At 34.2% G+C, this 15066-nt stretch overlaps 1 protein-coding gene across 1 annotated transcript in view; it reads right to left on the minus strand.

The window, feature by feature from the left end:
• Positions 1-224: 224 nt before the first annotated feature.
• LOC140757834 (uncharacterized) overlaps positions 225-15066 on the minus strand; it is a 33876-nt gene continuing 19034 nt past the window's right edge. Inside the window, exon 4 of the mRNA XM_073093704.1 lies at positions 225-412. Within this exon, the coding sequence (XP_072949805.1) occupies positions 225-412 (188 nt within the window). The remainder of the gene's footprint in view (positions 413-15066) is intronic.

Here is a 15066-nt window from a genome sequence, read left to right on the forward strand (position 1 = left end):
TGTGGTTTGCAACAGACTACTTACGTTGCGTTGCTAGTTGCATCTGTAGTGGTACGGACAACTTTTACGCCTCGCATAAGTATGTGTCCCTTACCACATCCTTTAAGTAGAATACAGTAGCTTCTTTGTTGATATTAGGCAACAATCGGTGTAGCAGTGATGCCGCCCAAATCGAACCAAAGGTTTTCCCAACTTCAACTGTCTTACCTTTAGTTTGCCTGTCTTTAATCACACTCTGACTCTGGCACGCAAACACCAGTTTTGTTTCTTAACATCCGCTGGTCACACATACAAGCTGGTGCCGTACAGTTTGGAGCTAGTGCAGGACAAGCTTTGGGTACTCCTAGTTCCGAACAATATTCATAGCATTTCTCTAGTGAACACTTGTAGTAAACTTCATTCGGTGGACAATCTGAAAAAAATAGAGTAATCATTGTATTACTTTATAAGTCATCTGCACAACGGAGACCAAATTATACGTCAACGTTTTTCGAATATTTCGACAGCAATGTACAACTTAAAATGACACATCATTTATGAAACCAGTTAGGAGACCTCCTATTTTAAAGTGCATTCATGATAACCGATGGTTCCTATGTTATTCGTTTTTGGATTTTGTTACATTATATTACATAACGTCTAATATGTATGTTAAAGTGGCTCACTTTGTTCTTAAATAATGGTATTGGTAATTACAATGGTATTGGTAATTTTACATGATGAAGATTGATGGTAAATATTGCAAACAGTTGCACGAGATTTTCCTATTTCTATACTTTACTAGATGACCCGGTGAACTTCGTACCACCTAATTATGAGTGACTTTCTGTACCTCGTGGTTTCACTCGTGTAATTTATGTATTATGTCCATAAACTACTGGTAAATATTAGGAAATGGCCACAGGAGAACAGGAAAATAAAAAATACAATTAAATAAAATTCACTCTACCTCTCTGCACTCTGTTATTTTTTTACCGACTTCAAAAAGGAGGTGGTTATCAATTCGGCCGGTATCTTTTTTTTATGTAGGTATGTACACGAATTACTCCGCCGTTAGTGAACCGATTTTAATAATTCTTTTTTTATTGTGTTATTTTTTATTGTAGGTTCTAATGAAATTACAAAGTCAGTTCATCATTGACTATTTAAGGGTCTGATAATGTGGCTCGGAGACAAAATATGTAACTCCTCAACCGATGGGGATATTTGAGTTGTGTTTGAAGATATTTAGTGTAAGTTCTAACGAAATTGCAAAGTCACTTCATCGTTGACTATTTAAGGGTCTGATAATGTGGCTCGGAGACAAAATATGTAACTCCTCAACCGATGGGAATAATTGAGTCGTGTTTGAAGATATTTGGTGTAGGAGGTTCTAATGAAATTGCAAAGCCAGTTCAGGCTCATTCAGGTTCAGTTCAGTTCATCATTGACTATTTAGTTAGGTTAGGTTGGAACACATAAGACAATATAAAACTAAGCGGGCAGGGCGCGGCAGCGCCCTGCGAGCGGGCGGTTTCAATCAATGTAAATTCAGACCTTACCTTAATTCATGATCACGTTTATACAATTTTATATTGTATTAATATAAATGTTATTATGTCATCACTAAAAAGGGTAAAAAAAATTTTAACAAAAAATACAACCGACTTCTATGTCACTACATAGTAAAAAATAATTCAAATAAATGTTGGTTTAGTACATATTTCTGAAGTCGGCGCTCTATATATTTCGTTCGAATTATTTTTTACTTTGTTTTGATCTAAAAAAACAAACAGTGACTCAGATGCTTCATTATGTCTTATGATAATTTTCTTAGTGCTCCAAATTAACGGATATTAAATTAAAGTTCCATACCCGATTAAACAACCCTAAGGGTTGATTTTCCAAAAACGGTGAAAAATGTGTTCTATTATTTTGGACCAAAAAGCTAAATTCCAATTTTCATAGACTTTGCTTCAAAATCTGCCGACTTCTAAACGAAGTGTCTTCTAAAGCCAAATGCAAATTTTAAGTCTTTGCTTCCAAATTAACGGATTTTAAAATAAAATTCCAACCCCTACTTAACCATCTTAAAGGTTGATTTTGCAAATATCGTAAAATAGATATTTAATTACTTTCTATCGAAATCCCAAATACCAATTTTCATATAGATTTGCATCAAAACTGGGGGACTTTAATACAAACTTTCAACTCTTATTTATTCACGGAAACGCGGTCGAACAGGATAAAAAGTATCCTATGTCCGTCTCCTGGTTTTAAGCTACCTCTCCACCAATTTTCAGTGAAATCGGTTCAGCCGTTCTTGAGTTATTAAATGACTTCACGGAAACGCGGTCGAACGGGATAAAAAGTATCCTATGTCCGTTTCCTGGTTCTAATCTACTTCTTTACCAATTTTCAGCTAAATCGGTTCAACCGTTCTTGAGTTATAAAATGACTTCAAGGAAACGCGGTCGAACGGGATAAAAAGTATCCTATGTCCGTCTCCTGGTTCTAAGCTACCTCTCCACCAAATTTCAGCCAACTCGGTTCAGTCATTCTTGAGTTATAAATGGTGTAACTAACACGACTTTCTTTTATATATATAGATTTTAAATCAAAAAAATATTTAAAAGTGTCTACATTACAACTTAACAATTATTAAAGTTCGAAGGACATCTGATCTGATCTTATAATCATTATTTAAAGAAATCTGTATTATTATTATTAAAAAGCACGAAGTACGTCGCCAAATTTAACACGTTAATGCCAAATTACTCGTAGTCGTATTTAAATCGGTTCAACCTCTTAAATCAAACCGTACAAAAATGTACCAAAAGGCATCGATACAAATTTCGAAAATGTTTTTTCAGAAATAATTATAATAAATATTCGCATAAAAAACATGTAACATACCCCAAGGTGTATCTGGATCCACGCTCATAGAAGAAATCAATACAAAGATTCCACATACTAACAAAGGCACCAAAAACGACTTCATCTTGACTTGTGTCGAGTGTCCAAATTATTGAACGCTAGTTAGTTCGCATTATTTATACCTGCCACTTTATTGTAATCTTGACTCAAGCTGATTAAATACTAACAAACATGGGTGTGGCCGCTAAATATTTCCACTCCTAACACAAAAGAAACACGAAAACTTTTTTAGTTTCTATTTAACAAAATTGACGTACACGTTGTATTTATTAATAACGCTTATTTCATAAACTCAATACCTATTACATTATTAAATAAATCAAAAATAGTAAGTGATTCGATATCTTTATTAAATTGATATAATATATTAATATATGGTTGATTGTGACATGAATGATTTTGTCACGAATTTCAGACGCCTCTGTGGACGAGCGTCGGCCATCGCTTGAATTTTGTGGTCCCCGAGGTCCTTTTACAAAACCAATAACAATAATTACTGTGTAAGTAGGGGTGAATTTAAAAATTTCCCAAGTACAAGACGAATGTATACCGGAAGTTCCGTACTACCAAATTTTACGTATGGATCCTGTCATAATCGGTAAGTTAAGCGATAAAAAATACCAAACAAAAAATATATTTTTGCAATTATAATAAAAAGATAATAATATGCAAAATTTATATTTGGATTTATTTCCCGATATGTAGTGACCTTTACAATAGATTTATGTAACTATTTATCCTGTGTTTAACAATGTTTATCCAAGTGTATTTGGTACGTAACACAAAAGCAACAGAAAGGCGTGATTTTAAATATTGTTCAATTTATAACTAAACTAGTTAGACTTCTGTAGTCTGAATTAACGATAAGTCACGAGTAATATTTGATATATACATGAACTGATAGAATAGTACTGTAATAAAATGATATTTGTCGGAAAAACCTTCAATATTTTTTCTATTCTTCACACTGGCGAAATTGTAATATATCATTTTGACACTTTTCAAAAACAAGATAGATCATTTATTAATGTTATTAACTTCTCTTATTACGGTACCCCATTAGTATAAAAAATCTTACTATAATAAGTCTTTCTCATTATTTAGGGGAAACATTCATAACAAAAAAATCCTTTTTAAGATATCGAGAGATGCTTGACTTATCCTTTGGCTACGTCTGTAAAAATCATCATGTAGAATGTGAGCTGTCTGTCAATCACTGATTTTTAATATTATTAAGTGCAAGAACAATACAATAAAACAATTCTTTATTGCACACCAAATACACAATAAAATAAACAACAATCATAAATAATTAAGGGTGTAACCGGCGGTCTTATCACTAAAATAGCGATCTTTTCCAGACAACCATTGATTTTAAGGTAACATAATTCAGTAGCAAGTAAAACAGGGTAAGGTGTACAAAATGTAAAAGAACTATATTGGTATAGCCATTGCCCTTAATCAGTTCAGACAAAATATAACTATATTGCAATTTTCGAAAGACAATATGGAAGAACTTAAAATGATTGTTAAAGAAATATATTCAGCGGTATAACTCAATAAATATCTATACTAATAATATATTTATTCTTTAGTGTTAAAAATATCATTATTAACAATAAATTGTTGTACTCTTTTGTACAATTTAACTATAGTTAAGATGAAAAAGGGGGATTAATATGACTTCTAACGAATCATAGAAAGAACGAGGACTGATAAATAAAAAATGATAGTAATACAATTCAAATATTTAATATCCTGTAGTATTGGTTTATTTTATATATACATCATTTCTTCGTATTTGGTGGCCTTTATTTCAGTAAATTACCTGTAAAGAAATTAAAGTATATTAAATCATAAAGGCAGTGAAATGTATAGTTTGTCTTGATATAAAATTCCTGGTCTAATGAAAAATAACCTATTTGTACCAATTGTGTATATCGATCCACTTTTTATCAAAATGTTTTTTTTTATTAATTTTGTATTCGTTCAACGCCATTTACTATCTAAATAAAAAATACATTTTGACAAAATGTTTTTGTGTGGAGTTGCCTCAATTGCGAATTAAGGCATCGATGTGTAGAAACTTAAATGAAATAACATTCAGGTGCGTCACGTTCAACTTCAACCCATTACTGTTCCACTGCTGGGCACAGGTCTCCTCTCTGAGTGAGGGGTTTAGTCCATATTCCACCGCGCTGGTCAAGTACGAATTGGTAGACTTTACGCACCCCAGAGCTATTTATATTTTTGCGAACTCTGGCGTTATAATACGTACATATCTTTAAAAAATCAGGGCCTGGGATTTGAACCTCATTCGTAACCACAACGCTATTACTGCTACTAGGTGGGTAACACCTAAGTATTATTACACTTTTACGATAATCCGTCGAAAGGTGTAAAAATTTTATTATTAGGGTTAAATATTTCTAAAAGTGTTAATCTTGATTTATCTTACCATTAATGACATTCCGACTCTGGTATGCATACGCCTGCTTGGTTTCTCAACATTCCACTCTTGCACATACAAGCTGGTATATAGCAATCCGGAGACAAGGCAGGACAAGGTGGATGTACCTTCAGGTCGTTACAATGTTCATAGCATTTCTCTTTTGAACATTTGTAGTAAACTTCGTTCGTTGGGCAGTCTGAAATGATTTCTTTTATTAGGTTAATAATTTAGCCCGTTTGTACTTAAAAACAGCACAGCGGAGACCAATAAGATTATTATAAAATATTTTTAATTTGTATACATGACTCCATACTAGCATCATTATGTAAATTTGATGTACATTTGTTTTAATATCGCGAAAAACCACTAAACCGATTTTGTTCAACTTATTAGATAATTATTGTCATTAAACTTGTTGGTAGGTATGGTTTTTATCTCGCTGAGAGATTAGAGCAGAAGATGTTCCTACAATATTACTCGTTTGTACCACATTTTGTCTAAACAGTATGAGGTAAGATTCTATTTTTAGTACCTACTTCCAATTTAAAGGTGACTTTTATAACTTTAAATTGCCTCAGTTTATGATTAAATAACAGTATTGGCAACCGATTAATGGGAGGTTAATCGGTTAATGTCGTAAAAATATTTTTACGACATTAATACATATAAAATGAGCAAGATGCTATTGGCAATCACAAAAAATGAATCCCATATAACAGATAGAAGATATTACATACCCCAAGGTACATCCGGATCCAACGACATAGAAGAAATCACCACAAACATTCCGCACATTAAAATAGGCACCACAAACGACCTCATCTTGACTTGTATCACGACTCGTCAAATCACTGAATACAACTAGTTAGTTGGCTTTATTTATATTATGAGGTCATGCTGATTAAAAAACGACGAGTGTTTATCTTAGCTGTGGATTTACCCTAGCTTATTTACTTAGGTACTATAATTATAGTACTATCTGTTCTATATTACTTATAATGGCTATTTAAATGGCAGAAGTAGATGACGACATAATGTCACAACAAAAAAACAATATTCCCAAACACAAGGCCTTGCAATATTCATTTTGGTTCTATTGTAAAAACGGTAATTCCTATAGCCGCTATCATCCGCTTAGAGTAAATGTAATACTAAGTTTAAAATAAAATAATTAAAATTTAATTACTTAGGAAAGATATGAGTCAGGGTGAAGTTACGAATCTGTAAGAACATATCATTACATACCATACTAGACGTGATTGAGATTCGCAATTTCCTAATTTTATTTAATTTTTATATAAGTTACGGTAAATCAATTTATTTAAATTCAATCAATAATGGTGTCTTTACTTCTTGAAGTATTTTCTGCCAAGCTATTCAGCCAATCTTTTAAGACTGAATAAATAAAATAGTTAAAAGAACCCTATAATATATTACATAAAAATGTTTCATGCTACAGTCCCCTTAGGGAATTAAAAAATGCGTCTTAAGTTACTTTAGTTGATTTCCAAACCTTCTTTCAATTAATAAGTGTTACAGGAATATCGTCAATTTTGGGAAATATAAGATCTACAATTTTATAAATATTGTTGAAGATATTTGTTCAATTTCTCCTTTTTATATTATTTAGTAGGTGGATATGCATAAGCTTTAACTTTTTCGATTAACTTTAATTATTAAGATTATAAAAAGGGATAATATAATGAATTTTTGATTTTTAACGGCTCATGGATAGAGGAATAAAATGACAGTAACATAATTCAAGAATTAAATTTATTTATTTTTGTCCAATTTGGTACGTCTTAATCACTATTCCATATTTGATACCCTTGATTGACTTTTCTTCTCGATATTAATCTGTAAATAATGCCGACTGGTCAATTGCCGTTAAAGTTTACCGATCTCATAAACATTACAAATGTAAAACATTATCTTACCATCAAAAACACTCCGACTGTGGTATGCATACACCTGCATGATTTCTCAACAGTCCCTCCTTACACATACAAGCTGGTGAATAGCAATTCTCAGATAAGAGAGGGCAAGGTTTAGCTACCTTTAGATCTATTCAGTGATCGGGGCATTTCTCTTGTGAACACTTGTAGTAAATTTCGTTCATTGGGCATTCTGAAATATGTTTACTTCCATTAGTGATTGGTATATGCTTCAACAGCAAAGGCGACTAATTATAATTAATATTTTTTATTATCGCTTTGATGACGGTAGTAGAAAATACAACAATAAAACATTTAATGAAATCAGTTTAACGTGAGCTCCTATTTTAAGTAGGTAAGTACGTTCATAATAAACGACACAGAATAACATAATAAACGGAGTCCGTATATCATATTTTTTTGTAGTTTATGCAACATCTTACATTATAGTGTGTTTAGTCTATTATCATCATGATCAACAAGAACAACATTATCATCATCATCATCATCAACCGTATACTGTCCCACTGCTGGGCACGGGTCTCTTTTCTGAATGAGATGGAATAGGCCATAGTCCACCGCGCTAGCCAAGTGCGTATTAATAGACTTCCATTACCTTTTAAAACTTTTTCTTTTTAGATTTCTTAGGTATGCAGGTGTCCTCACCACGTTTTCCTTTACCGTTTAAGCAAGGAATAATTAATTAATTAATTTCTAATACATACATAAATTTAAAAAATGAGACATGCATGCCTGGGATTTCTTAACCACTAGGCTATCACTGCTTAGTCTATACTTTATATGAGTATTGGACATATTGGTATTGGAAATATTGGCATACTGAACATATACGAACCCAATGGTTTATCCAAATCCAATGACATTGTAGAAATCAACAAAAAACATCCACACATTAAGAAAAACACCACAAGCGAACTCATCTTATATTAAAATAAAATTAAAATGTTTAGATAAGTGTTAAGTGAATTGTATCACGTCTGGTCAAATTACTGATTATAATTAGCTAGTTCGCTTTATTTATATGTTGATTTCCTCGCTTAATAAGTACCTAAATTGGGATTCAATGATAACCGCAGATTTACCCCCGAGTTATTAGTAGGCACTTATTACTTATCGCACCGTCTGCCTATTTAGCTATTACTATACGATAAATCAACTATAGTAGGTTTTTAAGACTGTATAAATGTTAGGTAGACAGTAGAAATATGAGTCAAAAATAATTCAAGGAATTTTTCTCAAAATTATATACATACAAAAGATGAACAAAGATTTTTTTGTAATCTATAATATGTAGCAAACGTGCATGCAATAAGTGTACACGGCTGCCTCTTTTTATTTTTTTTTTTGTTGACGAGGGGGAAACCTTCAAAAGGTACCCGATGCCTTGGGAGCGACACAGGGTTATGTGGGACTCTTACCGCACTAAAACCCCTAAACCGTGTAAAAGTACACGGCTGCCTGTGGACATCATTAATTAACCCCAAGTATTACGATTACAGTAATATCTGAGGTAGTCTTCCTTACCGCTCCCTTCAAACCAGAATACAGCAGTGCTTGACACAGCTTCTATAAGGTAGAGGCAAAGGTGGCGAAAGTGCCTCCGAATTTTAATAACAACTAAAGGTTTATACCATCTTCAAGCTGTGACCTTACTGCTTAAAATATTATCTGGCAACCAACCCATATTGAGCCAAATACGATAAAACGGTGTTAAAAAAACTCAATGTACATAATGCTTTTATCCTATGTAGCCCCTTAGGGGATAAAATTTCAAAAATATTTTCTAAGATACATGGTGTGCAAAACTTCATATTGCACACCTTTTAGATTTAATTAAGATTAGGTACTATGCATAGTCTATCAATCAATGTTAACTTTGTTGTTACAGGACCTGTTTCGGATCAGCCGTTAATGTAATTATATTAAAATGACAAAAATACTCTTATTTAAACTAGTTTGTGTAAATACACGTGTAACTATATTTCTTAAGATAACAGACCATAGACTTAATAACTTGTTTACTTTCAGATTACTGAGTATTTAAATATCGCCATTACAATATTTATTTACGACACTACTACATGTGAACATATTAAGGAATATTGATGAATTAACATAATTATTGTTACATTTTGACGATCAAACTAATAATTGGTTTGAGTCAGTTTATCGTTACGAATTAACTAATCTACACATTTTGTTATTTATACTCATAAGGAAATATCAGTAGGAATTCATACAAACCTTTTCATTACTTTTGCACACAAATCTAACATAACGTTACATTATGCAAGCTTTGAGAGCAGCTGGAATTACGTAACAATTACAACCTTGCGTCACGTGGCACGCTCGTCGCAACTCGTAACTAGTGACCAGTAAATCACAACGCCCAACCATCTCCATTTTCTCATAAAATATATAAGGTATATTTTTGAAAACAATAACAAAAACGGAGACTAGAGGAAAGGGTTAAAGGTTAAAGGGGATAAAGAAAGGAACACCTAGTTTAGTTGTAGGAGCCTCTGTGGTTCCACTCCGGCAGCACTATTTTTTTAGCAGCTATTTTTATTAGGGAATAACAGCAGTGTCAGTATCACACCAGTCAAATCAGAACAGACAGAAACGCTTAAGTTGCTGTGTTCAGATTAGAAGGATGTTTAAGTGAGACATACTTTTTCCTCAGGGGTAGCGGCGTATCTGTGGACTTTCTTAATCTGGGCTTGATTACAGAAGGTGAAGTGAAGGTAGTTCATCTCCGGTGGCTCCACCGTCACACCTATTTCTGCCTCAAAACAGCAGTTTTGAGTGCTGCTATGTTCTGGTTTGGGGGTGTGGTAAAGGAGACATACTTCTCCGTTCCAGCTTAGTCCTCAGGGGAAGCGGCGCACTTGTGGCCGACTACAGATAAAAATACCTAATCTTACCTAGGAAGGATTATAGATGTCCATGAGCGGCACAAGCCACTTACCATCAGGTGGACTGCGTGCTCGTCTGCTACTACAATTTTGTAAAAAAAAATGTATGTGGAACATGTAATCATTCAGTACAAAAACCAAATGAAGCGAAGCGGCCTATGAGTAAAGATTTTATCAAAAGGCATTCAGAGTTATTTCACTGATCAATCTAATTTCCTTTAGGATTTAATGTGTGGCAATAAAGATCCGGATTATCCCGCAGTGAGGCAGGTACGTCATAAAATTAACTTACATTTGATGTACCATATGCCATCTGGATGAGATTACGATGGATGCTCCGAACTTTTATATCTACTTTACGAGAGTGTAAGAGAATGTATATAGTAACGACCAGTAATAAAGGTGGTTTAGGTGGTATTTTGTAAAAACACGACACAATAAGGTCCAAAGTGTAGGTATCCAAGCAATTCTTTTCGCTAAGCCCATTAGAGTTATGACGAATCTCGGTTGTAAAGTTGCTGGAAGAGACATGAGATGTTCCTATTAAAGTTTGTGATCGTCGTAAAAATTTGAATAACGGTTGTAGAAGTAGTAGTAAGTATTTTTTACAAAATTTTTGAATAAATATTTTATGTTTATGTTATTTATTGATTTATAAGACAATTATAGTTTAAAAACTAAAAACCACGCCAAAATCGCACAAGGAATATCGTTATTCCTGATTCCTGACGTACCTGATGAAGAGAATGGGATACAATTATTAAAACCGTGTATGGTCATCAGTTCTTGAAACTTGTTCAAAATTTTAAATTAATCGGACCGTTCAAAGTGGGTAAAGACCGAGTCCAAATATTCCGTTACATACATACATACATACATACATACAGGTCAAGTTCATAAAAGCGTGGTAATTAAGGTTGCAAATTATCATATGTACCTGATGGTAGGTTGCTCCTGCCGCCAATGGACATCTGTAATCAACTAAATATTGAACAAAGGTTCTGCCTGAAGCTGAGCGTAGCTACTTTGCCACTCCTTAGAACTAATATGGTGGCATTGTCGCCTATTAATCTGCCAGCATTTAGACCTATCCACCTGAAGTAGTATCAGCTCCACAAGTACCATTAACTTAAGTTTAAAATTGTAAAAAACATTATTTTAAAGGATGTGTGTTATGGAGTTTCTTTCGCCGCTTCTTCTCCATAACGAAACACCTTTTGAAGTGGTGATAGTTGTATTGACATTCAAAAAGTGCTCTGTAAAGAACCTATTTTGAATTAAAAAAAATGATTTGATTTGATTTGAAACGCAAAAACATTTCACGCTAGAAATGGGTGTAGCGGTGATACCGACACGGCCAAACTATACTCGTTCTACCCTTTTAAAATACATTTTAGTATTAAAAATACTATTAAACGTAAACTATGAGTTTCCTTTTAAACTTAGCTTGCAAAACCTCAAGTAAATGTTAGTTTGTTACACATTTAATGATATTGGCAACTTTTTCTTTGTCGTTAACTCTCAAAACGAGGTACCCAAGGCTTTGTCACAAACTATGGTAACGTACTTAGTTTAAAATTTTCCTTTTATTTACAGAAAATGGGTTCAGAAGATACGTTTTAAGCGGTGGTTTTTATCTTTAGTTGTATAACGGGTTGAAATAAAATTACATTTAGCCGTTTTTAAATATGATATTTTATGTGCAAGATACTTAAAACAAACACCTATCTACAGATTTGGAAATACAATCAGTCATAAAAAGTAAAACTCTCTTCTGTAACAATTGCATTATGAACATGGTCCCTTTGTGGCACGACTCCGGTGGCACCACCGCCACACGTATATCTTCCTAATAAAAGCAATGTTAAGCGCTGCTGTGTGCGGAGGCTTTCCAACTTAGTCCTCAGGAATATCACCGCATCTGTGACCAATTTTTTACATAGGGAAACCCATCAAGGGTTCCTCTTAGCTGCGGGGGTAGCCGAGAGGATGTGCCGGACTCCTACCAGCTAAAACCCCACGGTGTTCCTCTGTATACCCTTTGTCGGGACTGCGCTTACGCCAAGCATTCGTCCGTGGCCCCGAAGACGCCAGCCCTGAACAGGACCCATCTCTGTGTGGGATGGAGCTGGAGCTACTCCATCCCGTCATCTTTGAAGTACACGCGAGAACATCACGCGCGCCACCTCGAGGCTGATGATGTAACGCATCTGTGACCAACCCCAATTAGCCCTCGATGTTGATTACATATGTCCATGGGCGGCAGTAACAAATAACCATCAAAAGCATGCTCGTTTGCTTCTTCTATATTGTAAAAAAATGTATATCTATGTAACCACTATGTTTGTTGGACATTAAAAGGAATATCATTTCACTAATGGACCATTTATATGTACGTGCGTACACACAACAGATAAAAACGGTGTTGAGCGCCATTGTTGTCACCTCGGGTGTCGACGGGAAATATGAGACCATAAATATTATGCGCGGTACATTTGTATTGTATCTTGTTAAGAGTAAAACTATGAATAGATAACAAAAATATGAATTAATTTTACGTCAAGATAAAAAATATGATTATATAAAACGGGCATATTTCTCAAACCAAGTCTGTTTGAGTTCTGTATAGCCCATTGTAAAATATTCTTTTGAAACATGCATAATACAGATATTATTTACCCAAAATAATCTTATTGCTAGACACAGATCATTTCAAAACAAAATATTTTGGGCGTGGTTCGTCGAACATGTAAGGAGCATGTTGTTAGACTCCGAACATACTTAAGAACAGTAGGTATAGAACAGTCTCATATCTTTTGATTTCCTTAAAGCGTTTTCCTCAACCATTAAAACACACAATTCGTTTCTGATACGCAAACTACCAAGAAACGAAGGTCAATAATAGCTTAGATGCAACTAGGATACTAGGTTATCACTGTGATACATCGTTGAAAATTCCACTCAACATTATGATACGTAGAAACCAGAACCGGATTTTCCTTTGTTTAATACTAATATTAACTGATACGAACGTGAGTTTGCTTCTTTGTTTGCTACGCTACTACTTTCACGCCTTAGGGCTCGAATACAAAACTGCGATGCGACGCGATGCGAATTCGCAACGCAGAAAATTGCGATGTGAATTGCTGCGATGCGATATCGTGCGGCGTAGCGTCTCTCAGGGTGACCAACAACAACAACCACTGTGCGATGCGAATCAATTCGCAAGTTCTTGCGATGCGTCGAGGGAGCTCGCAGATTTTTGCGATGCGACGTCGCATCGCAGTTTTGTGTACGAACCCTTAACTACTGAACCGATTGTCATGAAAATTTTTACTAAAGTTATCAAAGATTCAGAAAAGGACATACTCGTAGGTGCGGTGTATCCCGAAAGAAAGTACTGTTAGCGAAGAATAGATTAAAACAACTATTGTCATCAACCTTTGAACGCGAGCGAAGCCGCGGGTAAAAGCTTGTACTGGAGAAAAAGTGAGACTGATTTCTTGTGAAAATAAAGGAAATCGGACCGTTTCGTCCAACAAAGCGTCGGTCGCAGACAATGGCGGACGAAATTCGACAAAACGTAAGATAAAGATGAAATATAATTTTGATAATGGACTCTTTATTACAGCTGAATTTGTGTTCGAAGATTATCTTGATTTATTGGGCGGGAGAGATTTTAAAAGCGACATTAGTCTAATTGATGAAAGTGCGTCGCGAAGGTTCTTAGTTGTCTCCAAGGTTGTGGCGATAACCCTTACAAATTTGTCAATCGTCGTTTTAGTAAGATTCCTATCTTTGAGCTATTTCTTAAATAGAAAATTGCTTCCATTATTTATCCGACTTCAATTAATGGGTAAATTTTAAACTATTTAAAGATTCGACATACATACATACTTATTTATACACACCACGACATTTACCGCTATCACTATCCGTAAATTAAGTTTCGGATTGCTTCCACGGCCTTACTTATTGAAATGGTTTATTTACATCTTATACACTGTTTGTGTACCTACAGTTGTATCTCTTTCTATAACACTTAGAATCACTTTTGAGTACAAGTACAATTATAATCCTGTAATCCTTTATGTATTCCACATTTCGAAGATATCTCATATCCTAAATAAGTGCGTATTCGTTAGTAATTTTTTAATGTAAAATTAATTAATTTTTTTTTTTTCTCCATCAATCAATATCTCTAAGTTTTTCATAATCGCTAGAAATTAATTATCACTTACTTAAAACGGTGAAGGAAAATATCGTGAGGAACCTGCATACCTGAGAGATTTATATAAAAAAAATCTCAAAGGTATGTGAATTCTACCAATACGCACTTGGCCAGCGCGGTGGACTATGGCTAAATGCTTCTCATTCTGAGAGGACACCCCTGCCCAACCACGGGACAGTGATGTGTTGATGACGTGACGATTCATAATCACACGTTTTGTGACATTAATGACTTCGGAGTCGAAGCATGAAGGATTCTACCACTTCTGTTGATTGACACGGGTTTTCTTACAAAATGAAAATGGTTACATCAAATTCGTCTTTGTGTAGACTACACGGCGGTTGATATAATGGAATTAATATTAATATAAATTTCGAGAGATTATTGTATTTGCATACAGGTAATCACAAAAACAACAAAAATAGAATTCCCAATAACAAAACGGCATTCATAAGTCACAGTTTCAAGAAAAATGATTACGCTGACATCTACATAACAAAACAAATGGAAAGAAACAAATGGTAATATTTTATCTGTTTACCGCAAAGTTTGAATCAGGTCGTGTCAACCTTTTTTGTTTCGGTTCACTTTAATTTA

Source organism: Epargyreus clarus, unplaced genomic scaffold (assembly GCF_041222505.1).
Source record: "Epargyreus clarus isolate Ecla_fem2 unplaced genomic scaffold, WU_Ecla_fem_2.2 ptg000005l, whole genome shotgun sequence".
Taxonomy (NCBI): Eukaryota; Metazoa; Arthropoda; class Insecta; order Lepidoptera; family Hesperiidae; genus Epargyreus; species Epargyreus clarus.